Source organism: Helicoverpa zea, chromosome 6 (assembly GCF_022581195.2).
Source record: "Helicoverpa zea isolate HzStark_Cry1AcR chromosome 6, ilHelZeax1.1, whole genome shotgun sequence".
In the NCBI taxonomy this organism is placed as follows: Eukaryota; Metazoa; Arthropoda; class Insecta; order Lepidoptera; family Noctuidae; genus Helicoverpa; species Helicoverpa zea.
In genome coordinates, this window is record NC_061457.1 from 8,251,372 (window position 1) to 8,279,321 (window position 27,950).

The 27,950-nt window shown below is 38.9% G+C and overlaps 1 protein-coding gene across 1 annotated transcript; it reads left to right on the forward strand.

Moving 5' to 3' along the window:
- Positions 1-226: 226 nt before the first annotated feature.
- Positions 227-27,950, forward strand: LOC124630935 (serine/threonine-protein kinase tousled-like 2). Its single transcript, XM_047164978.1, has 17 exons — positions 227-697; positions 9,228-9,313; positions 11,655-11,708; positions 20,456-20,546; positions 21,489-21,641; positions 21,917-22,077; positions 22,684-22,773; positions 22,862-23,002; positions 23,088-23,293; positions 23,606-23,849; positions 24,447-24,598; positions 25,290-25,433; positions 25,769-25,916; positions 26,076-26,326; positions 26,862-27,081; positions 27,368-27,476; positions 27,585-27,950. Exons 1-17 carry the CDS (start codon positions 625-627, stop codon positions 27,614-27,616), a joined length of 2,355 nt encoding a protein of 784 aa, XP_047020934.1. The 5' UTR covers positions 227-624; the 3' UTR covers positions 27,617-27,950.

The window sequence follows — 27,950 nt, forward strand, 5'->3', positions numbered from 1 at the left end:
ATAAAGTTGTAAAGGTGCTTAATTTTCTTTAGTTGGTGTCGTATATTATTTGAATAAGTAAATATTATAGTATTTGATCTCGTTTAGCTTGGGATGAAATAGTGTAGTACAAAGCAGTAATTGCAGCGTGCGGATTGCAGGCGATTGCCCCTCGCCCCGCCACGCAGCCCCGCGCTCGAACACCGTAAGTAAACAGTCTGGTGTTTATCCGCGTCTCGCTCGCACCGACCGCGTCGCGTCGCGCCTCTGAGGTGCACTCGGTGTTCCTATTATTTTCGTGACGGGTATTGCGCCGAAGCCGATTCCCGCATCCTCGCCCCCGAGACGCGAGGTCCGGTCTCGCGGCGGAGGCGGCGGCGACGGCCGTTCGCATCGCGCGCCAGTCCACGCCCGAGGCCGACTGTCGCATTGGTCCGTGCCTACAAAACGTTTGGTGTTTGTCGTCGATGTGTTGAAATTGAAAATGCGGCACGTTCCGAGTGCGTATCACGGAGGGTGAAGAGCGCCCGGCCGCGGTTTGAATTTCGTCGGTATCGTGTCGTGTTTGGTGACAGTGAGTGGATTGTGTATTGGCTTGCCGATGATACACGTGAATGTGGATGGAGTTCGGAGTGGTGTTGGAAGATGCATTTCAAAGAGTCGTTCGCGATGAGCGATCGACCGAACGAGCGTGGCCGGCGCAACTCCCGCTGCAAGGGTGGGTGTCTGCTTGCAATGACGGCTCAGAGTCGTCTGCGCTCGTGAATCACAACACACCATAACATTACACATAACGTGTGGACTGCCGCCTGTCCCTACAAACTCTTCCTGAGAGATTAAGAAGACACTCACGTAGTTGTCACAACCCCTATGGATTGTACAATTTTTAGCTGAATTTTGTAGACGTGAAGGCTAATGTTTAGAACATTCGTTGTTGATGTGTTTATACTTTTGATAAATTAAATGACAGGATTGGAACACAGTCACGTTTTGTGCATTCTTGTCGATATTACTTACATATTAAAATGATACAGTCACTTCTGTTCTAGCGACATTACATACATTACATTACAAATGAAAAGGGGTGTTATAATCGATGAGGAATTCTGGTTGGAAACAATTTCAATTATCGGTCGTCTCTGCTGTTGACATCAATAAGCGATCAGCTGTAGCGTCTTTCTGAATTCTAGTGCATTTGACACACTCTCTAATTTTCTATTTATACTCAAAATGTCTCTGATTTTCACATTATTGTTGAAATCAATGTGAATATAATTATTGTAACAGTGATTCATACAATAGTTATGGTGCTTTTCGTCTTACTTTATCGTGTCAATAGAAATGCTTATAAGTTTTGCCCAATGTTTAGCTCCTTCTGATTGCATTTATTTATGGTCATTTATTAACAAGGGCACGTGGAGCACTTACCTACTTGTTAGATCAGGAGCATCGTTCTTTTGACACATCGAAACACCTACGATTTACAAGTCATCAGCTTAGTTTAAGACGTCTATTGGTACAATTATCACATTTCTTTTGCATACATAATTCAATTTGTAACTGTATGTTATGGATGATGTTGATGCTGTATGCTTATTTATGACGGATAGGACTAGGAAACCATGTAGCAGAAGGTGGTAAAGCTTTGTTTATAGATTCGGAGAACATTACTTGGAACAGCCGCAATGGTCGATTAGCCAAGGTTAAGCTAAGTTCACGCTGTCTTGAGCCAGACTGTGATTCGCAGATTCGATAGTAGTTAAAAATATTTGAAAGGTCATCGATATAGAAATCTAGTCAGAAGCCAGAAACTATCAAGAAATATCGTGTATTCAGTTAGTCGGTTCAAAATAAAATACTGGTAAAACTCATTGCTAGAATGTTTAAATTAGAAGACGATGCTAAACATTGATTGGAATTATCTACATAATAAAGTGAAAGTAAAAAAAAGTTATTGGTAATATTTTATTTGGTTCCATACTCGTAGAGGTATAGATATTCTTTTTTCAATACATATTAATTTGTGCACCATCATTCATATTTCACTTTACAGCCGCAATTACAGCTGTAAACAGTGGATTAGCTAGCCGTGCCCACCACCTTGAGTCTAAATTGAAACGCTTCGCTAAGCTCCTTTAAAAGATCGATATGGGAAACCACAAACTTTGGCATGTTCTTTTTCCTGACTGCTGAAGTTTTGCATTTTCGCCAATACAAATAAAATAAGACTAAAAGCAAGGTATTTAATTTTTAGGAGCTGTCAGAAAATTTCGTGTCCATTTTCAATCCCGCAATGGCAGTTTTACCTCATCATGTTGTACAGCTCTCGTCAATATAATGAAAATAATCCCAACGAGCTGGCACATATCGTTGTGGCGTTCCTTCGACTCTTTGATATTCATCACCAGATCAACTCTAAATCTTAATTGCTTAATTAGTTCAAAGATACACATATAATTTTCAGGAGCGCTCAATTTTTCGAGGATCCTGTCATCAAACTCCGACCTTGATGTTCATTGGATCTATAAAAAAATATACTAATACACACATCAAAAGTGTCTAGGGATCAAGCATTTTTATGCGGATTTCTTGAGATTGAGATGTGGCTTTGTAATAAATTTATGATTTTATAAATTTATATGGATCCTTTTTGGTGCATTTCATAATTTGAATCAGGAACTGTGAATCAAATTCGAGTAAAAGATGAAAATCAGCTGTCAATATTTTCCCTATAAACACATACAACGCATTGAAGACATTATTAGTGCTACTGTTTCCCTACTACTGATTAAAACCAACGTTATTATGGAGCGGCGACGTCATTTAAGCAGGGAAGAAATGCTCAGAGCCGTGGGAATGATAGAAGCTGGTTCCCGGCAACGTACTGTGGCTTTAGCTCTGAATACAAGTCAGAGTGTTATCAGTCGACTTTGGACACGTTACCGAAGCACTGGTACCGTAGCTGAGCGCCATGGAGGACGGTATCGCTGCACCACACGGAGACAAGACCGATACATTCAAATCTTAACTCGAAGAGCTCCAACAATAACCGCCATGATGTTAGCCGTGAGGCTTCATCACTCTTCAGGGAACTTAATTAGCGACCAAACAGTCAGAAACCGCTTGCATGAAGTGAACCTTCATTCCCGAAGACCGCTACGGGTACCACCTATAGCAATGCACAATCGTAGGATTCGATATCAATGGGCTCTTGAACACAGAAATTGGGCAGAAGAACAATGGCGTTTCGTGTGCTTTTCTGATGAGTCTCGTTTTGGTATGAGACCGGATACAAGACGTATACGACACTGGAGAACCCCTGGACGCCAACAGCGATTAAAATCCTGCCAGGAAGTCCATCCTTATAGTGGTGGAACCATCATGGTATGGGCGGGTATTTGGATCGGCGGAAGAACTGAGTTGATTTGGATCAGAAGCAACCTCAACGCTCAAATTTATGCTGAGACGATTGTATCAGACGTCATCGTTCCTCTACAAGTGCAAATCGGTCCCTTATTTCAGTTAATGCATGATAATGCACGACCGCACACCGCAAGAGTTGTAAGACAGACTCTCGCGGCAGCTAACATCAATGTCCTGCCCTGGCCTGCTCAGTCGCCAGACTTGAACCCGATTGAGCATGCATGGGATATGCTACAGAGAAGAGCTCTGCCGAATATGGAGGGTATCCAGTCGCAAGAAGACCTTTTTTTGTTGTTGCAACGAACATGGGCGGCCATTCCACATCGTGATTTGGATGAACTCATTTTGAGTATGCCAAACCGATGTTCTTGTGTTGTTAGTGTTCGCGGTAGAAACACGGATTATTAATTGTTTAAGTTACCCAATAAACTTTTAAAGAAAACTGTTATTTCAGTCTTTTTTTTCGAACTTTTGTGTTAGTGTTTCAAATGTCAAAAATCCCTTTATTAGGAAAATGGCAAATTTCTTTATTAGTGCAAAGGTGACTTGGTTTATCGTTACTGTGACAAACGAAAACACTTTATTTGATGAATCCTTAAAGAAAATTTTAATTAATATCAATCAGGAGAAAAGTTATTGCAAAAATATATGTTGATCCCTAGACACTTTTGATGTGTGTATTATAAAGCTGAAGAGTTTGTTTGTTTGCTTGAACGCGCTAATCTCAGGAACTACTGGTCCGATTTGAAAAATTCTTTCAGTGTTAGATAGCCCATTTATCGAGGAAGGCTATAGGCTACTTTTTATCCGGGTTCGTGCCGAGGTTCCCACGGGATGCAAGGGAAACCGCTGGCAGAAGCTAGTCTTTGATAAATCTACTTAAGTATCTGTATTATCTGATAGACTGAAGTGAAAATAAAATAAGAAAGAGTTTCATAGACCAGTCCCGCAACTGCAATTCTTGACTTGTTTCCTTTTCAGTTCGTTAGTCGACGTTTTTCATATGAAGGCAGGAATTTATTTATTTGAATCTTTTTAGTTTCCTTGTTGAAGTATTTAATCTATACTAATATTATAAAGCTGAAGAGTTTGTTTGTTTGAACGCGCTAATCTCAGGAACTACTGGTCCGATTTGAAAAATTCTTTCAGTGTTAGATAGCCCATTTATCGAGGAAGGCTATAGGCTATTTTATCCGGGTTCGTGCAGAAGGTTCCACGGGATGCGGGTGAAACAGCTGGCAGAAGCTAGTAATAAATAATGAACTTACTCTATTTTTGGATTTTTTGGTCCACCTACATTTGTCAATTTAAAGTTCACAAACCGAAGCCACAACGATATGTGCCAGCTCGTTGGGATTATTTTCATTATATTGACGAGAGCTGTACAACATGATGAGGTAAAACTGCCATTGCGGGATTGAAAATGGAGACGAAATTTTCTGACAGCTCCTAAAAATTAAATACCTTGCTTTTAGTCTTATTTTATTTGTATTGGCGAAAATGCAAAACTTCAGCAGTCAGGAAAAAGAACATGCCAAAGTTTGTGGTTTCCCATATCGATCTTTTTCTTCTTTTGTAAATAATTAGACATTTCCTCGCGTACGTGTACTTTGTTTAGATAATAAAGATTATATGTCATATAGTATTTTTTTAAATATGATGTATCATGGCACCTTGCATTCGCTATGCTGGTTTTTCCACTTGGGTAATCGAGAAAATTCCAGCGTTACCCTTAGTTAGCCTGATTGTCAAAATCCGTTCAGTCCTTTTGAAGATTGGAGGGAATATTACATACATATGGTTTTTCACACTGAAAACTTGCCAAATTAAAGAGAATAGGCGCATTCGTTTAGCTTTTAATTTACAAAGTTTTTGCTGTTGCGAGTGGACACTTAGGAAAATTTTGTAAAAGCTATCAATTACTTGTGTGATAATGATATAATTATGCAATAGACAATACGGTATAATATACAATATACAGCTGTTTTCTTCCAAATTCTTTCTTTCCTGTCATCTTCCTTTATTATGTGTGTGTACAAAAATTTGAAAATCCTAATCCTAACTAATATTATAAATGAGAAAGTAACTCTGTCTGTCTGTCTTTCTGTCTGTCTGTCTGTCTGTCTGTCTTTTCTTCACGCCTAAACTACTGAATCGATTTGTGTGAAATTTGGTACAGATATAGTTTGAAACTTGAGAAAGGACATAGGATAGTTTTTATTACAAAAAAATATAAAAATAAAATTTATTCCGGACATATAGCGCCACCTATTGGTCAAACCAAAAATCTACCGGAAGTTACTATTCCACGCGAAAGAAGTCGCGGGCAAAAGCTAGTAATGAATACGGTATAAACTCTGAATCAATGATCTTCAACATAACGCTGGCCATCAGTGGAATGTAGGTTGATCTTGTATGATCATGTGTAATTAAGTAATTTTAGGTACTTGTTATGAGAATACTGGCTTATTAAATATGTGTAGCAATATCGTTAGATCAGGCAGTATATGAGGTTTGTCTGCGTGTCCGCCACGTCGCACATTTTACACATACACGTATTTATTTCCCATTCAACGTATGAATGTTAAATTAACAACTATTCTTGAAAAATTAGATAATAACGTTTTATCTCATAACAAAAAACATTTTTCCGGTGTTTGTGGTAATGAATCAGTAGCAGGTTTCACTTGGCTACGACATTCGTTAAAGGCCTCTGGGGTTATGCGGTAGGGGTGAGGTGAGGGGGACGAGGGGAGTCGCAAAGGATGGAGGTGAGATCATAGTGGCGAGTGGCCCGGGGAGGCGATCGATATGTACATTGAACATACATACGTATCTATATAAATAACTGTACCTAACTTCTCGCAACTCGACTGTCTGCTCCAGATACTGCGCCAAAACCCTGTCCCCCTCCGACCTCTACCCCCACCTTGCCTATTCTTTAACAAAAAGATCAATTTTTAAACAGAGAACACATCAGCGAACGCCTACTTTAATCGGCTGAATTGTTTCTTCCTGCGAAATAATGATTAGACTAAAATTCTCGTTTCTGAAAAAAAGCAATACTTAACAGGTACTTCACGCAACTCAATAACGTACCTATATATTTACTCAGAGGATGTGGTGACATAACCACATCCAGAGTCCTTTAGTCATTATCTAAATTGATTGAATGTAGCCCACATTATGTTATTTTGAATACCTACCTTATACAATCTGTGCCCAGATTACTATTCAAAAGGACAGCTTCTAAAATACATTGAAATTTAATAAATGAGCGCGTACACCAATCGCGAGCGGATTTTGACGAGCGTCATGGCTCGAACCAGTAGCTGTCTGTTGTTGGATGTGTAAGCGCGACAACATCAAAAGCCGAAAATAAGATTGTGCTCTTATATTTCAGAAGTACAGCTTCTGAAAAATAATATTAAGAAGATCTAGGGAATTGGCCAGGACTACATAATTACGAGATAGCTTGCTTACCTGTTAGTGTAAAACCTAACTGTTACTTTGTTATGACTTATGACATGACTAACAATAACTTAGTTATACGTGAAAGCTCTATTTTGGACTAACAAAGAATACATGAACGTGAGACTGATATACCAAATGCCATCCAAATACACTTAGATGTGAAAAGTTAAAAAAAACTTTCAAAGAAAACACAGATCCAAAGTTTCAAAGTTCACTGATCACTCACTGATCTGTTATTTCACTTAGTAAAATATTAGGATGCGCCTCTATTTACAACGTAGGTAATTTGTAATTATCGCGAATTTAGGAGTAATTACATTATCATCGCCGTCATCTGCCTTTTTTTATTGACCCATGGCAGAGTACAGACCTGTCAAGCAAAGAAGGAATGAGAATTTAATAAGGCTTGTGTTTAAACACCACCCAAAAAAGTACCTATTTTACTACCAAAAAAATTCTAAACGGTTACCAAAATGGATAAATGGTCACCAAATAACGTTTCCAAAAATATTATTAGGTAAAACCATTTTTTCGTATTATCGACTACTAAAAAAATATATGGACGCCTTTAAAATACACTTTAGACCAAATATTATATATTGTCACTACTTAGATGTTACCAATTATGTAATACCATGACTCCTAATTTGGTCATTTTTGTTAGACTAAAAAAGCTAACGATCGCTAGAATATTTCCCAAATACCAATTAATATACTGGGGTTACCAAACGTACGTCGCTTATTTATTGTTATATGAATTTGTGTGTAACTCAGTAGTAAAATGTAAGCACGCAACATGCAGCAAGCATGGCTTCTGTCACGGCTCCGGCACTGCGGGGCTCCGGCGGTCCCATGCGAGCTTATCGTCGCAGATGGTTTTCACGCTCACCACCGCAGCTTCGGCTTGCTGGCCGGCTTCGCCGGCCAGCCTCAGCCGCGGCGGCGAGCCTTAAAAACTACCTGCGCCTCGCCCCTCCGCGCCTACGCGGTTTTGAATTGCACTCTAGGGGTAGGGCAGACAAGACTACGTGGAGTCGGTTTTGCAGCGATTCGTTTTCGTCACTAACTTTGATTTTGGTAGTAATATTAATCTTTTAGTTGGATAGAATTTGGTGACCATTAATCCATTTTGGGAACCAAAAATAATATTTGTGCGAGATTTGCGATTTTTCTGATGTTATTTTATTTTTTTTGGATCATAATATTATATACTTTAGTGCCCTTTTAATAAAGTCAATTTATTTTTTTTGGAGTTGTTTATTTTATTTGGTGCCTCAGCCTAGAGTCTTAAAAATATTTTTGGTGATCGCCTAAATTATACCCATTTAATAACCTCGTTCGCTACATGGTGGATTGTAATTTCTGACATTAGAGTCCAAGTTTATTCAAGATATTTTTCCTTCATTTTACTCAGTCATTTTGTCCGAGAAACGTTTAGAAAGTAAATTAATATTATGCCCAAGAAGTAACTTGAAAAATTTGGCCAAAAACTAATTTTAAACGTGTTATTGGTTTCCTTTCATCTCCGTACTTATCTATTGTAGTCAATTCAAATTCTACTAGTGATGCTAGGTTAATTAGAGGCTGTGCTTGAAGTAGCTCCAGAAATTAAAACAATATATTTGAAACTGGAATGCCAACCCATTTAATTCGTTTTGGGGACTGTTCTGATGTAATTTTTAACGTTCAAAATGCTGTTTGCCGCTCAATATGCCGCCACAGCGAGAGCACGGCCGGAAGCGCTTATTAGGTTCTCCCGCGAGCAAGTTTCAGGGCACAGTGGACATGCGATGAGGTAGGACATGGTCTGCATAGCAGCCCCGCAGTCGCACCCAAACTCCACCCCGTCCGTGAAACCCCACCTGGACCGATTGTCTTTGCTCCGGCCGACCTGTGTTCGGAGTCTGTTTAAGGACTGCCAAACTCCTCTCGGGAGATCGTGACCAGGATCCCTCCTGTTGTTTTGGACTCAAGTTTGAAGAAATGACTTTGAATTTTATTAGCTTCCTCCCAAATAAAAAATAATTCGTTTATATGTTATTCTGCTGTATGTAAAAGTTACAACATTTACACATAACAAAACCCTTCAGATGTGTGAAGAAGTAACAAACACACATTAAAAAACTTTCCCCTTTATAATGTTAGTGATTAAATCTTTGGTTCTGAAGTACTGAATGATCAAGACCATTTTCAATCTCGGAACGAATCGTAGTCATAACAAACACCTACCAATCAAGCATTTTTTTCAAGTTCGTTTTCCATTTTTACGGTACAATGTCATCGTCGCCGTGCCATAAAACGCCTGGCCTGTATACTATAGAGACATGAGTTGTAACATGCATCTTCAACAGGTGCTGGCGTCAAGATGGAGCACTTCCAAGCGGCGCTGGATCCTCGCAAGCAGGAGCTGCTGGAAGCGCGCTTCCTAGGCGCCAAGGTCAGTTTCTTCCTACTTCATTTACCTATCCATTACTTTGTTTGCCCACTTTCTCACTTTTTCAACTTAGAGAGAGGCTCATATTCTTATGATACGTCAAAAAATTAAACAAGACTAAGTACCTATGGTCGTTATTAAGTTCTCATTATTTAAGAAAAACTACAAAGATTTCTTGAGGTTTCATACACTTCTGGGCATATTGTTAGTGAAAGTATTGTTTGTTTACGTACCATAATGACTACGTTGCCAGATTTTGATCAAGTTCATTATTTATTATTCTTATTAAACATAGGTTTCGCAACATTTTACAGCAATAACTGTGGGAGAATACGAACCATATATTATGTTCGAGTAAAACACCAGGCTATGCCTATGTTTATTATAGCCCTTTGAAACGAAGATATAATCTGATGGATATTGAATAGATGCGGATACCCTAGGTAATCTATTTGGGTTTCTGAGCTAATAATAGAAGAATAGGATTGTTTAGTCAAGTGGTTCATTGAATGCTATTCTTAGTTTCTTTACAAACAAGTTTTGTTGGGTGAGACACGATATGTCTTCAGGTTTCCATCGCTTCAACGATTTTCATATTGTTGAACTCTGCCCTGCTCAATGATTTTCATTTCGTTAAATTTCGCTCTGGCACCTTAAAATTTGAAATGAACTTACGTACGCCTGAAAATAAGTTTCATCCACTTTCATCCCGTATAAATTAAACCTGTAATAGATAGTACGGAATATAATAGAATAACATTTCAGTAATTATCTTAGTATTTGGTAGTAATCAAGCAGGTATTACTGTAGTGTAGTGAACATCTGTATAAATTCCATCAGCGAATTGTATAGGAATGTCTTTGTTAAATCAGAAGTGAATGCAATGTTGTTTTCGAAACGATTCTTTTGTTCTCACATTTCCTGCGCTGGTTAGGTTCATTTAGTTGGTTTATTGGTAATAGTAACGCTACAATACAACTGACAATACTGTTGTCTACTTGATAGTTAAAACTACTGGGAATAAATAGCGTACATAACAGTTAGAGCATAGGAGAATGAAATGTTCTGTTGACACATTCTCATCATCCTAAATCCTTCGTGATTGTTATAGTAAAAACCGAAAGTCTTCAAATATCACCAGTTCAGGTTTCAGGATTGCCACGTAATTTTCACTATTTAGGTGTTTACACGTCGGTGCCTTAATTAATCATTACACCTAGTCAGTCGCATGGATGGGTTAATGGAAGATTTTCCGTTCCTTTTTTCTTAAATAAGGTCGACTCCAAAGCTTCGTAAAATCATAGAGGAGGTACATACTGACGTTACAGAGGAGGGAGGGAAGCACGTCATACCGAGTGTTATATATGACCATACTTAGATAGGTATTTATATCAGTGCGGCACCAGTCAGCGGGCGAGTAGATGTTGACATGCAACGAGTCGATCACGTGATCTTTGATAATGTGGCAGCTCCAGTAGGCATGCCCACCTGCCCCGCAGCCGCCACCGCCGCCCCGCTTTCTGTACGCGGTCGCCGGCAACATCATGTATGTGCACACATCGTCGTCTCGACCGACCAAGTGATGTTGTAGATATGTAATTCTATTATGTGTCTCGTCTCCGTCCGTTCCCCGCTCACACTTCGCTCCCCTGTTTCATCCTAATGACGCGTCATTTGGCCGAGCTAGGGCATCGGTTTTGTTCGTTGGTTTGTTATATTTGTTATTCAAATGATCTGTGTTATTGATCACGTTCTCTTTGTTGCTCACCGGAAAGATTCTGAGTGAGTAATCTTTACCTTTACCTTATTCAAAATCATTCTGATGACTAAATTGAGAAATTAAATATTACAACAATTTGAGAACTCGATGTATCATACCAACTTCAATCCAAAGTCAATAGAGATTTATTTGCACAAATGCTTTAATGAGCGTTTGATGGTGGCAGACTAGCTTGTTACGAATGTACCATTTCGTCATTCAACGACAAAATGGCGGACGGACACAAATAGTTTCTCGGCAAATGTACGGTTGTGACTTTATCGATCTAAAAACATTTTGCTACCTGTGAGCAATTAGAGCACGACCACACCAGACAAGAAAAAAACGTATTGATACGTTGATAGGTAACTGTTGTATCTATGTCGACTGGCATACGTTATGAATTTGTGATAAGCTTATCGATTTGTATGCAGTAACGTTCAGAGACGACTAAAAATTGTAGTTTAACTTGCAATATAATTTAATGCAATACACAATATAGGTAAACGGCAAACAGTTATAATAGTGGGGAGACGTTTTCTAATAGGCTGGTTTACATTGAGCGCATTGATCGCGTGTTTACAGGTCAGCACAAGGGAGATACTAGTAGAAACTCGGCGGACGCCCGAATACAAAACGGTGAGTTGTTTTATGGATTCATTGTAGATATTTGCATTCACCGGCATTACATTGATGTAGGTACTAGAATACTCAAATTTTTAATTTCCTGCATTAGCGATTCACGTTTACGTGGGACGGTTGTTTCAACCTCTCGTACGCCCAACCATTGCATGATGGCATACATTATTAATAGAAGGTCTATTACGTTTCATGCTACATTTAGGAAGTCGGTTACCTTGATATCGATTAGGCTTTCGTCGACTCAAAGCGAATATCGATCCTTTCACAAGTTTCTGCTTTCAAATCAAATGTAGGTAGGCAATTGATTTTAGTCGTATAATGAGTAAGTATTTAAATGTATTTGCATAACTGTATTATACTCTAGTAGTTCAACAGTTAATTGACGTTTTAGTGCGTTCAAAAAACATTCTCATGATCAGTTGCCTAAGAACATTTATTATCGTGGCGCGTTCAGTTCGTACTTACATACAACAGCGTGTAGTGTAAACACACCTATAAATAGCAGCCTTACAAAATAACAGCGAGACCATTTTCGTATCGTACATGTATGAGCGCACCGTACGCAGCTAGTTTCCACTCGCATGTCACGGACCACGGTACGCGGTACAATGCATCGCGGCTAGCAGGTTTTCATACGTCTGTCATGGTTTCATGAACCCAATTGTTCTCAATTAATGGAACATCACTACAATATTTTACTCTCAAATAACGAATTTAACGGTTCTATTAATGATCACACCTCCATTGTTAAAAACTTTCCATTCATGAGAGATTCGCTAGTAGGTATTTATGTACTAGATCAAATAGTTTTATCAAAGGCACTGTTTATCAAGTTCGCTAATCATAACGCGAATTATATTATATACCCAAGCCCATTGTTCAATTAATATATCTTGTAATTTTTAAATATGTATAGTATAGAAATTGGGGTAACTCGACGGTAGTTTCATGTGTTGCGATTCGATTAGTTTATCCTCATAGTTTTCATAGATAACTTGTGTGTCGTGGAAAGGTAGAGAGTATCCTAAAAGTGGAAATACGATAAACTTGATAAAGCGGCAGGGAAGTATGCCGGCCTCGAAGTGTAGGCAAGTCGGGGCCGCGGGGTCACCGACACGCAGCGCGCCGCTGCCCGCCCCGCAGCCCCGCGCGTCCCTATCACTGAACGCTTCAAATGAAATCGCGGTTTTCGCACCACTCTTTCTGCCTAATGGATACGGGTCTACGTAACTCTACCAAGTTATTTATAAGTACTAAATATGTCAGTCAGAATGTGTGTGTGTCATTTACTAACCGTGTAATTTTTGTAACTATTTTTTTTTTCACAGTGTATTTCATTTTTGACACAACTAACATAGAAATACTTATTAATATTATTTTAAATGCAAAGTAACTCGTATGGTCTGTCCAGTCCTGTCTGTATAGCGTGCTGTCGTGTTCTCGCGATAGACTGCTGAACCGATTTAAAATGAAATTCCGAACACATACCTACCTAGTCTAGCTACAGCCTAAGAAAAGACACAGGCCACGTTTTATTCGGGTCCAGGATGTAGTTCCCTTGAGAAGCGGGTGGAGCTTACTACTCTGCACCGTACGTGTAACTTGTAGTTGTAGTTTTGTTGCTACTCTAATTAGATTTTATTGTTACACATTTAATTCCTCCTATTCTTTTAATTTATTGTAGTCAATAAACAACATCTTTAAAAAAATATCAATCAGCTTTAGGTTTGGCACTAAATTACAGATCTTTTTTTTTTAATGTGAATCGCGTAGTACCATACAAATAATAATGTCTTTAGGTACGTAAGTTGGTGTCTTCTTATAAATCTTTCACTCAAGCTCACAGTATCATTGTGTGGAAGAATTCACTGGCTAACACAATTCATTTTAAAATCGTTAAGTGGCTAATGTAATGGCGAGCGTCGAAGTTGAGGCAGATTGGCAAGCAGAGGTGGGCGACTTGCGGCTTGTCTCGCACAACAAGCATGCTTATTCCGCACTGAGAGAAAGAGAAGTAGGCACAGCGCAGTGTTCAGTCAGTTGGTTTGCACATTCGACGCGAAGGGAAATTATAACATGGCGCACACGGCCTCGCCCCGCCTCGGCTACAATGTGCCGTCAAACCTCATTCCACCGCTTAGCCGCCCGGTTCCGCAGTTATTTTTACACAGGCCGACCTTTCGCACCGGTCGTCACCGCACTCCAGTATTAACAAAATTTATATTCACGACGCACACACATATAGACAACTGCATAATATATTCGTATATATCCACAATTTTCGCACATAACTACTAACGAACTACATGCAAGTTTCCTAATAATTAAAAATTTAAGATCATCGTCGCTAAGAATATGTGAATCGTAAATACTGTAGTAAATAAAACTGTGGCATAGAGGCGACTGCTCTCGTCCGCTGCCACGGAGGCAATGAACGCGCGGCGGGGCGGCGCGGCAGGCGGCCCGTCAGCTGAGCGTCACGCCGCGACATTGCAAGGTCCGCCCGTATTGCCTCGCCTGACCCACTGCGCCGCGCGTCGTGCCATGCCGCCGCGCCTCGCGCCGGCCGGCATATCCCACCTAGGGTCTACCTGTTTCCATCTGACTTACTAGCGAAATTAAAGTTTTACCTGTTCGTTTACTACTAAGTAAGCACTACGAACCCAAAATTTCAAAAGAGCTTTCGCACAGAACTAAAGTATCACTTGCTTCCGCCAGCGGTTTCACCCAGCTGCTCAGGGAACCGCCGCCACCACATAATAATAATTATGTTATTCTGATGTACCATTAATACCAAATTTAATTTAAATCCTTTCAGTGGTTTTGGCGTAAATAAAAGATATTTTATAAATATTGACAAAACGTCAGCAAGCTATGTATGTATTTTCGTGGACATTTATTTATTTAAAAAAAAACGCTTCTGAAGTTTTATAAAACAACTAGCTGTTGCCCGCAACTTCGTCTGCGTGGGCAATATAGAATAGTCAAAATACTACTTATTTATCCCGTAGGTGCATTCCTTCACGTGACAGTATAATTAGGATTAGCACTTAGCAGTCGCATAGATTCATTGATCAAGGTTCAAAATCGTATTTAAGCGAACGTCATCATAAAATTCGGATTCGTCATCAGGACTTCTTCATAAAATCTAAGAAGATGTATACAAACTTTCATCCCCTATTTTATCCCCTTAGGGATGGAATTTATCAAAATCCTTTCTTAAGGGTTGCCTACGCCATAGTAGCTTTATCCATGCAAAGTCTCAGTCCGATCGGTTTAAAATTGACAAAGTTTCATACAAACTTTCATCCCCTATTTTATCCCCTTGGGGGTAGAATTGATCAAAATCCTTTCTTAGCGGATGCCTACGTCATAACATCTACCTGCATGCCAAATTTCAGCCCGATCCGTCCAGTGGTTTCAGCTGTGCGTTGATAGATCACTATGTCAGTCAGTCAGTCAGTCAGTCACCTTTGAGTTTTATATATTTAGATAACTAAAAGCAGACAATAAAAGTAAATAAAAGCAAAATTTTACCTGGACCTAAATGAAAGCAATATAGAAGTAAACAATTATTTTGTTTGTATCTCTATCTACGTACTCCGTAACTATTGTTCTAATACTCGTTATACCATAAATATAAAACAAAACTGCGTATCTGTACTTCTAGCCGCCGAGGAGTTCCCTCAAAAATTAAAATAAAAAAAGAAGATACTTCTGGCTGCAGCATCAGTATTATCCTTTTTCAATTCATCACAAAGTTTCAAACTCCAAGTATACCACAGGACATGGTCCAAAAATAGAATACAGTATTTGTCCCTCACTTGCTATCGAGGAACTAACAAGGAATCTATACCAATATTACAAAGCTGAAGAGTTTGTTTGTTTGAACGCGCTAATCTCAGGAAGTCCGATTGAAATTGACAGGTCCGATTTGAAAAAATATTTTGTGTTACATTACATAGCTTATTTATCGAGGAAGGTTGTAGGCTACTTTTTATCCGGGTCCGTGCAGAGCGAAAGCTAGTATTCAATAAAGTGTCGATTCACACTTTCATGCCTATCAGCACATGCCTACCCGTGGCTTCATAAAATGATGACAAATAAACCCTCAAGGAACTATTTTTCCTCTCCATCAGCGAGTCCGCAATGCCACAGTATAAACTCTTCGATAATACAAACAAAATAAGCCCAAACACAAGAAGGAAGAGTTCTCTCGAGTTCCATTGCGCCTATACGCATCATCAGATAAGCTCGAAATCTAATCCTGCAAACAGTTTCCGAGAGATCGCCTCGTTTTCGTTCGGTTCCCATCTTCAGACCCTGACTCGGTGTTTATTAAGTACGTTTTTTTTTTTCAAAAATCAAATATCCGTTTTAAAATTTAGGAAAAGTCGCACATATCCATGAAAAATATAGGTCTTGAACATAGAACATCTTCCTGAAAGGTCATGTCTTTGAACGAAAGGTCAATAAATAGTTCTTAGTGTCTCTTAGCCACTGATCAAATCGTCCTGCCACTTCTTTTAGCTGGGACCTTGCTCAATCTACTGAAACTAGCTAGTCACGATCAGAAACATTAAAAAGAAATGTAAATCATAATGTAAATTTGCATATTTATACTTTTAAACTGTAACTATTCCAGCTTTCTCCTGGCAAATTATATACAATGATATTCGTGATATTCTGCTTATAAAAATCGCTGATAATCTACAACAGTTCAGTTCAACGCGAAAGTTTGAATCATAAACATAACCTTCAAGAGACCTGCGCTGTACGATCCAATAGCTACAGGACACATTATATTATTTTGTGTGAGTGACACCAGCATTGGGCAAAAACTATGACTGGTCAATCGTTTAACAGGTACAAATATCTACGGCGTTAAGCTCAAGCTTAAAAAAATAACTTTCAGCCGCGCATAGTGCCATAGTTAGATACGCAGTAAAGTGAATTTAGTAAATGTGTGGGTGTCAGCGCTGTCGGCACTAGAAATAATCAATATTGCAGGCTCTGGTTCGAATCTCGTGGCGCTTCGTCTATGTTGCACACTTGCGGCTGAAGTTGCGCCGCCCTCCCCCTCGTACCTCGCGCCCTGCACACCCTCGCACTAGAAAATTGGGTTAAACAGCACGCGGCTGAACGCCCGTACCGGAAGAGGGGATTTTGGGGTCCGCAGAACTGCGCTTCTACAATGAATGCGGGACAGAGATGTGACTGAGTATTGATTGTCTTTCACATTGGAGACGCAGTTTTCGTGCGGCGCAAATGCACGCTATCAACGTAGCTACCTAAGCTATATGGACGAACCGAACAAAGATCCCCTCGCAAATACTTCCATTGTTGAATCTTCAATCTCTATGTAGGAAGGTACAACTATAGCTGTGAGTTATTTTTTAGTATTTTTTGTAATAAGCATGGTTTTATAAAAGGTACCAAAAATCGAGAATGTTTCGGTGGCAAGACTGGTTTTATTTATTTTTGCAACTTTGCGGCGTAATACTAAATAGGGATACAAATGTGATTGCTGACTTTAAACAGAATAATCTTTAAGCACGTTTAACTTCAATTATCCAGTAGGTTGATGATATCTAGTCTTAATTGCTAATTTGCTATTCCATAAAATGTTGCATACGTGTGATGTTATTACTCGCCGACCTTATGGGTGAGTATCCTGGTGTATGGTAGAGATTATTGTTTAAGACACGGATGTCTGTCAGGCAAATCCGACTGATGCGGTAACGTATCGGATGAATCTTGATTTATTTTTTACTAGCTTCCACCAGCGGTTTCACCAGTGTCCCTTGGGAACTACTCCGAGCTACCCGGTTGATAAGAAACCTTTCTTGATAAATGGGCTATCTAAAACTGCTGGTTCCGGCAAACAAAACAACATTTCAGCTTTAAAATATTAATAGACATTTAAGTATAGTTATTAGATAAACATTTCCGTGCAGATGATAAAATTTAAGTATGTATAAAGTTATCAAATGAAAGAGGTGATTGAGGTTCAGTACCTGATGTTTAATGACGTCGCTTCACTTTCTGTTATCTATGAAATTCTAATGTCATCAGTTGGTTGCCACGTATGCGGCGCTGACATAGCGTGCCAAAGTATCGTAGTCTTTTATTTCATAAATATCTTAATTGAATTCATTGGTGCACTACGTGCCTATGGCCCATGCAGAATTATTATTTGTACATAATACAAGAACACGCGGGTTGCCAGCTCACTAACTTTCCATTCGTCTACTGCTGTAGTTTGTATTCTAAAAATAGGCGTCAGTATGCATACTGCAAGCAAATCATGCTTTGCTTCGCTAATTGAATGGGTAGGATATTATGTTAAAATGAATATCAAATTGCTAGTTAGATTAGACACGTTATCTAATAGTTTTGCTCGTCGATTATGAAATTTGACGTATTTTCCGGTTTTTAGCTTTGTTTATGTTTGCTCAATTATATAGGAATATTCGATTAGAATAAGAACTTTGATTCTTATCTACGCCACGTCACTTAGCCTTAGGCAATCGGTAAAATAAAGTACATGTATTGTGTGTGTTGTTAATACCGAGAGACGAAGTCACGTGTTGTCCCTTATATTTTTCCTTATCGTTTTGATCCAATCAAACTGCGTTGTGTTCGCAGGCGACTTTTGTTGCTAGCTTAATACAGGAGGTGTTCGCTGCGAACGGGAGAGGAGGGGCAAGAGGCACCGAAGGGAGTACATACTCGCACAGTGCGGCAACATTACCGCGACAATGCTAATACACTTTATGTGTCTCCCTCTGCTGCCACTATGCACTGTCGTCATGTTGACACCCTGCTCATGCCTATGGCTTTTATTGTCGTTTTTCTTTACCTGTGGCCCTGCAAAATTGCCACGTTGTGCGATTTAAAGACGCTCTGTCCCATTCACCATCATTGTTTGAATTGCCTTTTGTAACAGCATGAGATTACCAATTTTATGTTGAATGTACAGTACCTACATAGTACTTGTTACTTTCTAATGTAAATATTGCATTCATATTTATTATGCATTGGTTGGCATTGTGCTGATATGAGTTCATTTATATGACGTTTCTCTATGCATTTTAACTTCAATAGTTTTCAAGCTCATTCCAGTTCAGTAACTATTTTATTTATGATTAATAGAGTCTATCCAAATCGTTACCTACTGAGGTATTAAATAGTCATTACACGCCCAATTCCAATCATTTTGAAGGATTAATTAGTTTAAAGTTTACACTCTTTTGTATACACATGGGTCACAAATAGGATCGATATAAAAAAAAATCAAACATGACCTACTTTTGATTATTTTTTATATTTTTGTAAAATTATGCATAGATTCCCCCAATTCTGCGCACGTTATAAAAAATAATACTGTACCTATAATGAAATAAGTATTAATAACTTAAAGTTCACAGAGCTTTTTTACCAACCTTAGCTAACCTGTCATTATCGAGGTCAAATTTTGTCCACTGTTTTGTTGGTTATTTTATTAGATTAATGAATCAAATAGCATAATAAATTATTGTTATATAGTGTGTTCATCATTCAAAACCCGCCACATTGTAAGATCTTTAAATCTAAACAAATTACCTATGTTTTGTAATTGTATATAATACTTACCTAATACTAAGTGCGAAATAAAAATACTGACCTACGTGCTTAAATAATAATATACTTAAATATTGTATATTCATTTAAAATATGTACCTACCAACTTGCTTTTTACCTTACATTCCTACATAATCTAGGTAGAGAGATACAATACATGCTTGCTTATCTAACACTGCTTTGCGACACATAAGTTTATCGCGCTTAGAGCTGGGTTGAATAATACAAAATACATATCTAACTATAGGTGCGCACATTCAAAGTGGATACTGTATAGTAGACCTATCTGTGTTTATATGTTGGTACATCGCGGCAGTCGGCACAGACGCCTACGTAACACGTCCAGTAAGCAGTTTGTTGTGGGGCACGAGCGCCGATATCACGTACCTACTCGTTCGGTCGGTGGCACGCCGCCCGCCACCCGCCGCCACCGCGGTCGCCACCGCCACCTCATTGCGGGAATAATCGGTCAACTGGATTTCGTATACATTGCTTAGGCTCAAATACAAGTGAATACTTTATTTAGCTTACCATTATAACCTGAAGTTTGCTATTATTTAAAATTATTGTCACTTTTTGTTTTGTGCAAAAATTCAATTAGTCAACAACAACACGATCGCAATCGCGGGCTGTTGACCTGTAGCTAGCGCAGTGCAAATGCGAGTGAACGCACAACGTTCTTTCCTTCGAGGTAGTAGAAACATTCGATTATAGACTACGAATGTTAATTTATTTGTGGTTAAATACGAACACACAACTGCAGGCAGATATTTACTGGATATAACAATGCTTTTGGCCTTGTATCCTTGTAAAATGGCGCCTCGCCCGTCGTTATTATTATTACATTCGAAGCAAACTTCGTGACGATCTCTACTCTCCACCCCCCTTGCGCTCCCCGCGGATGCGTATCCGATTGTCGCGACTGGCATTTCGTTTACAACTTGTCAAACTAGTTAGGTTATTTGGATGAAGTGAGAAATAGTAAAATAATTGTTATGGATACATTACCTTACACGTAATTTGTGAGTATAGGTAGTTTTGTGTCGGAAATGAGTGAGAGCAAGAGTAATATCGAATGAAACTGGGCGAGTCATATGTAAAGACGCCATCTTTCTTTACAGATGTCAGCTGGGTCACAAATTCAGATGGCACCACAAACCACTGTCAACACGGGGCAACCTCTACACAATCAGGACTCCAATATGAGCACAGGTAAATTGTGATTTAGTGATAAAAGTGCAATAAATGTTTGTGATTTGTGATCAGTGCTCTCAGTGTTTACTTCACGCCGGGTTGCCGTCAAAGGTTAACCTTTTCTTACAAACTCTTGAGGGAAGAACACTTGTGTGAAAAACTGTCATCAAACGAAGGATTGTGACGTCATTATCGTGTATATGATGCCGGATAGGAACCGTGAAAGTGCCGTATTTCTTCTCGACAACCGAGACTATTGCGTGCCACAATGCATGACTATAAAAGTGGAGCTAACATAAACCACGTCGGCCTACTGAGCTCCTTGTCAAAAAGTGAGTTAACTGCTCATGATTTAATTGACGTGTTCATTTAATAGAGCTACTGTAGTGTTTACTTCTTGACATATGTCATATTCTGTAAAACCAGCCCTGTTTTATGGTCAATATTATGATTGAAACACTTAAAATCTGACCACATAATATGACTTACTGTTAAGCTTAATTTTGTATGAAAACATTTTATACATATCTGAGGATAATGCCTCCACAGTTCACTTGCAATAATTCTCTACAATAACAGTAAAACATATAAGATATTGCTTTGAAAATGCTTCATTGGTTTCGTGTAATTCTGATCTTAAGTGTTTATGCATGCAATCAATGTTTCAATCAGACTTTTAATAAGACAAATGGTTTGTGACTACCTACGAGTTACTCAGTGATGATCCAGCTTTAAATCTTTTTATGGGGATGTTATTTTATAAGCCAAGTGCATAATATAGTTAGTTGCTATTTTCAAGTGAAATACGTCTCTTGTTGAAATACTCGCTGGCACGTTACTGTTGATCACTCACCATTTAATGCTATTCTATGTCAAGTGTTCCATATTATTGGCTTTATCTATTTGAATGCCTTATATAGCTTGCTAGTAATGAGTAATCAAAGGGACAACTACTTTCAGGGTCATCTCATAGCGATAAAGAAGTTGACGCTTTAACTCCGGAAAAGTCTGCTGCTATGCGAGGCTCAACAGTTGCACCCGGCACTGCTCTAGTGCCCCCGAGCGGTGCCACACCTACTATAGCCATGCCAGAAAGGAAAAGGAAACGGAAAGGTAATTATGAGAATGCTTGCATCTATATTAAGTTCTTTTTAGTGACAATATTTTAAATTTGAAACATTTTCACCAATAACTTTTGAGAACATATTTTTATTAATACATACTGACACAATCATGAAAAGGATTCTCAAATTATTTGTGAATAACTTCAGTATTTCAAACCCAACCAAACTTTATTCTGTAAAGGGCTGGTTAATGACTCAATATAACAAAAATTAACTTTGCCATAGATTCGCTAAAGTATTAACGTAACTTTTTATGATTTGCAGGAGAAGAAGGTGTTGGCGGCGGTGGGGGCGGTGGTGGCAAGCAGAGGCATAACTCATCAGACAAAAACATTAGGGAATACTTCTCAAAACACCCCTCATCAAGTCCTGTCAGGCATGCTGGCGCCAAGTCGCCATCACCGCAGGGCGCAAATTATCCTATGGTGAATATGCTTACACTACTATTTTGATTAATTTTAGTCATAAATCTTCAAATGAGAGTTTACTTAAGAGATTAGCTTCTTGCTTGAAGAGAGAAATCTAAAAATATCTGCCTTGCCTTATTCCAACTGTATTGGGTTAGAGTCTCATCGGATACAGTGGAGTACTAGCGTTTTACATGAAGCAACTACCTATCTGACTCTCTCAACCCAGTTACCTGGGTACAGCGAAAACATTTTCTACATATTACATTGTAATTATAACTTTACACCAATGAAAATCGTATGTGTGAGATGTTATGAATACATCCACAGAAGTTAATAATCATGTTTATAAGTGATTACATCATATGACTCATTCAGTGCAGATTCAAACAGCTTGCTTTCCTTGATAGAAAATTATAATGTTCTGCGTGCACAAACTAAGTATGTGTGTTATTTATCATTGAGTGCCCAATATTTTTGCCAATTCAAATATTCCTCCTAGTTTTCTGCTTGCAAGATCATAGGTATTGAACTATTATTATTCTAAATGATGTAATTGTATGAACTGCAGATGATATTGTTGATTTGTATACAAGTAACAATAATAATAATCGTATTGTCTAGTACCCACCGTCACCCTCATCGTTACTGCCTTCTGGTGCCGATTTTTTACGTTCGGCGTCGCAGCAACGACCACACACATCTGTTAAACAGGTAACCATTACTGAAACATCATTAAAAATACATTTTTATTATGATATTCTTTAACTGTAAGTTCATGTTCATTTATCATTGTCTGTAGGTTCAAACAGAACTGACATGTCAGAGGATACAGGAGTTAGAAACTCAAGCATCTTCTGACTTAGAACTAAGAAATAATAAAATAGAAGAATTAACAAGATCTAATGAAGAATTGAAACATCAAGTGCAAGCGCAGAGCAAGGTATTGCAGAGCTTTTGTTGATAACATACAATTAATATTTTAGATTCAATTAATTCAGAAATTAACGAAGAATGTACTGTTTCAGGTAATAGATCAACATAAATCACACATCAATAAATGTATAGAAGTTGTAAAAAAGCTGTTAAATGAGAAAAGCACAATTGAGAAGAAAGAGGCTCGACAGCGGTGCATGCAAAACAGACTGAGGCTGGGCCAGTTTGTGACGCAGCGCGTCGGCGCTACCTTTCAAGAGAATTGGACTGATGGATATGCATTTCAAGAATTAACGAGGTATGTTAATCAACTTATATCTATATGGTGTTCTCTGTACTTTAAAGTTATATGAAAGCAAGTAAATCGAAGGAAATGTGAATAATTTTAAGGTGTTGTCAGGGTAAGAGCTTCTACTTTCATGAAAATCGCCTAAGAGTGAACTAACTGCCATCGGCCACAGACAGAAAAAATAGTTTTTGGCCACTTGTTAAACACAATTTCCACAATCCAATCTGTTAAATATTCGTTTTGGGGTTTCTTGAATCATCATCGCTCGGTCTAGTTTCTACACAGTGAATTGTAACTAACAATATTTACTAATGGTACCAGGCGGCAAGAAGAAATAACAGCAGAAAAGGAGGAAATAGACCGGCAGAAGAAGTTGCTATTCAAGAAGCGTCCGGTGAACAACGAGGGCGGCGGCGGGCGCGGCAAGCGCACGGTGTCGGCGGCGCCCGCCACGCCGCAGCCCAGCCCGCTGCACAACGGCACCGACGCGCCCACCTTCCTCAAGCCCGACCCGCTGCCCAGCATGACCTACCAGGAGTATTACGAGGCTGATGAGATACTCAAGGTACACACACCTTCATTACTTTTCCTCCCTCACCCATGTTTGGTTACTATGCCGACATTAAAGTTATATGAAGTTTTTAAACAAAAATACTTAGGTAGATTGATCATCAGTTTGCTTTATCACCCTTGTAACCCTCCAAACAAAATTTCATAAAAACCGTTAGCTGTGGTTGTATCTTTACAAATATTGCTGGGCTACAGGTATTTGATTATGTATTAGTACTCATAGAAGTCAAGATTGAAAGTTCTTCAGATACATTTACATCTTGTGGCATAAGTTGCGATGTCAAGGATGTCTTCGTCGTCAAAGCCACACCGTGAACAAAGCCCCAAGCTCTGGGATTTAAGATTTGCTGAGCGCAGTGTGGGATATTCTTAGCTTCGTATAATACGCTGCAGGGCAATCTTCAAGCAAGGCATTTAATATCTCACTTGGTACTCTGTAATAGTTATACCACCATATTTTTATTTTATTTTTTTCAGTTATTATGCTTTAAACGGAGATTAAAGTGAAAGATGCCCCAAGATATAAATAGGAAGCGACACTGATTGCTTGGACAAAGTTATTATGTAGTTCTCATAATTGTATTTATTGCAGTTGAGACAGAGTGCGCTTAAGAAGGAAGATGCAGACTTGCAGCTAGAGATGGAAAAGTTAGAGAGAGAAAGAAATCTTCACATTAGGGAACTGAAGCGGATACACAATGAGGATCAGAGCCGGTTCTCACAACATCCTGTGCTCTCTGATCGGTGAGTTAACCAGCAATTATTACTTAAATCATTTTATTTTCTATGGTGTTGATGTATATTTCATAAGTATTCTGTTGTAGGATTAGTAAACCCATAGCACAAAAACCTTCCAATTGCATTGCAGTATATATGTATAAATCTTCAGATTATAAGTAGCGATGTTATGAGCACCAGGAAATCTAAAATCAAACAGTCACCCGTAAGATAAAATGTTTTGGTAGGAGATAATGTGATAAGGACATAATGTAACCCTGATCTAATTTATGTACTTACAGAAATTATAATTATTGTGCACAGTTTAAATTTTTATGACATACTAGCTTTTGCCAGCAGTTTCACTTGCTAAGTATAGGAAATTACAACTACCTGTAACTGAATAAAAAGTAGGCTTTATGTTATTTGATATATAAGGTATACTGTCAGGTTTCATCAAAATCCAATCAGTGGTGTTTTGAAACTCGCGTTTATAATATTAGAACCACCTATAAATACAGTTTACCATCTCATTATTTTATGGATTTACATATCCTAACCCATATGGAAGTCTATGTTTGCAAAAGATTGTCTGAAGCTATTTATGATCTCCAACGAAAGATTTATTCTTTCACTGGATATTTTTGGCGTACTCCTGTACTTAAGAGCACAGGATGCACAGTATGTACAAGTACTAAGTAAGTAATGTTTGTATCAGGTACCTGTTGCTAATGCTACTCGGCAAGGGCGGCTTCAGTGAGGTGCACAAGGCGTTCGACCTGCGAGAGCAACGGTACACCGCCTGCAAGGTGCACCAACTTAACAAAGACTGGAAGGAAGACAAGAAGGCCAACTATATCAAGTGAGTCTGTGTATGATGGCCTGAGTCATTACTTATTATTATTATTCTATTAAAATATATTACAGTAACGCTTCTATTATTCGAAAAAAATGTTTAGTTGGAGACGAAGAACTTACAGAGGGCAATAAGCTCTGTATATTTTTGTTAATTTGTACACTCTTCTGTAGCTTTCTAAGCAAGAACTTTAAAATATTATTCTGCTTTTCTGTGCGATGTTACGAATGAACTAATAAGAGTGCTTTCACGACACATTCGACCCCATATTTTCATTATGAAGTACAATAAATGCGTTTATTTATTGTACAAAACTCATTGTGTTTGATTGGTTGTTCCAGACATGCGCTGCGGGAGTACAACATTCACAAAGCACTCGATCACCCGCGCATTGTTAAGTTATATGACGTATTTGAAATTGACGGCAACTCCTTTTGTACAGTCCTTGAGTACTGTAACGGACATGATCTCGACTTTTATCTCAAACAGGTAACTAATGTAGTTTGTGTTTTCAAAACTGTAATAATAAAATTGGGCAAATGACTCATCAGGACTTTTCCTGATAACATTTTGATCTTACTATCTATTTAAACTGGAATGTTTTTGTATTCAATCTTCTTATTCTTATTTTGCTGTGTCAAATTTCAGCATAAGACTATTCCAGAGCGCGAGGCTCGTTCAATCGTGATGCAAGTCGTGTCAGCGTTGAAGTATTTGAACGAGATCAAGCCGCCGGTGATCCACTACGACTTGAAGCCTGGAAACATTCTGCTCACCGAGGGCAACGTGTGCGGCGAGATTAAAATCACTGACTTCGGCCTCTCCAAGGTCATGGACGAGGAGAACTATAATCCCGACCACGGGATGGACTTAACGAGCCAGGGAGCAGGCACTTATTGGTAAGTTGCAAGAACATTGTCTTCATTCGGTACAAATAGGTGCTGTAGCTGTAGATTATTGTGGCTTGTATAATGATTTACACTCAATAGTCTTCACAAAACATCTAAGTTTATTGAGTGTAAATATTATTGAATTTCTTATATGCTATAAACTTTATAGTATACAACAAGTGCTGAGTGTTTTTGGACTGAATACTCCATAGGGAAATGTTTATCTTTAATGTTTTTTGTTTTTTAGAAAAATATGCCTCATTATTGGATTATCAAACAATAGTCTTAGAAAATCGAAAATAAATAAATGAATGCAATAACTATACCATCTTAGCAAGTATTTTATTTATTTATTTATTTAAAACATACACACTACCATCACAGTTTAACCAATTCGATAGTGGTGTCCACAATAGCTACAAATACGAAATAATACCTTAAATTGACTTAAGTCTAACACAAAAAAACAAAACCGGAAATGAAAATAAGTAGTAATACAATAATTTATAATTCTAAGGTTTTAATAAGTTGCATTGTCTTCCAGGTACCTGCCACCCGAGTGCTTCGTTGTCGGTAAAAACCCACCAAAGATCAGTAGCAAGGTGGATGTATGGAGTGTAGGAGTGATCTTCTACCAGTGCCTGTACGGTAAGAAGCCGTTTGGCCACAACCAGAGTCAGGCCACCATACTGGAGGAGAACACCATACTGAAGGCTACCGAGGTGCAGTTTGCTAACAAACCTACGGTCAGCAATGAGGCTAAGGTGTGTATTGTATTTCCCATATGGGACATCACGTAACAAACATTATGTATGCTTCGGTAACAAATTCCATAAAGGAGACTGTGAAATCGGTTGTGGTGTCTGTTTTTCCAGATACGAAGAACAAACAGAATTTTGAGAAGTTTCATAGCTTCTCTTCCTAAATGGTTTTAGCTCTACCTCAATATGTTCACTCTTTCTTATATGCTAATAATTTACAAGTCCGACTTGTACAACCAATGTCAATATCTGTGAAGATATGTTAGTAATGAGTGTTGTATGTCCGCAGAGCTTCATCCGCGCGTGCCTGGCGTACCGCAAGGAGGAGCGCATCGACGTGTTCGGGCTGGCGCGGCACGAGTACCTGCAGCCGCCCATGCCCAAGTCGCGCGGCGCGGGCGGCGGCTCGGGCGGCGGCGGCGCGGGCGCGGGCGCGGGCGGCGCGGCGGCGCCCAGCGCCTTCAGCTCCAACATGTTCGGCGCGGGCTCGTCCTCCTCGCCGCGCCGCCGCCGCCCTCGCCAGCCGGCGGCGCAGTGACCGCGGTGTACATACTGGTGTAGTGCTGGACGGGACGCGGCCGGCGCGGCGAGGGCCGGCGCGATCACCACGCCGGTGTCGCTCGACTCTCGTAGACGTACTTTTTAGTTTTGAAACTTTGTCAGTTAATATCCAGAGTTGTAAAATGACTAAATATCATTTACAGATAAATTGTTTAAGATTATGCTTACTGTTGACTGTATTTATTGAGCAGGTGATAAATTGTGATTCTCCATTTGTGAATGGTTTTATCCTTTTATCACTAAAGAGGAATCCTTGGGACTATCCCTTGCATATTATATAAGTTATCCCTATTAAAAAAGTTAAAATATTA

Excerpts from the sequence above, each read along its gene's own strand:
- LOC124630935 (XM_047164978.1), top strand. The coding sequence starts at position 625 with ATGCATTTCAAAGAGTCGTTCGCGATGAGCGATCGACCGAACGAGCGT. Across the intron at positions 9,314-11,654 it reads CGCGCTTCCTAGGCGCCAAG|GTCAGCACAAGGGAGATACT; the intron begins GTCAGTTTCTTC and ends GCGTGTTTACAG. Across the intron at positions 21,642-21,916 it reads AAGGAAAAGGAAACGGAAAG|GAGAAGAAGGTGTTGGCGGC; the intron begins GTAATTATGAGA and ends TATGATTTGCAG.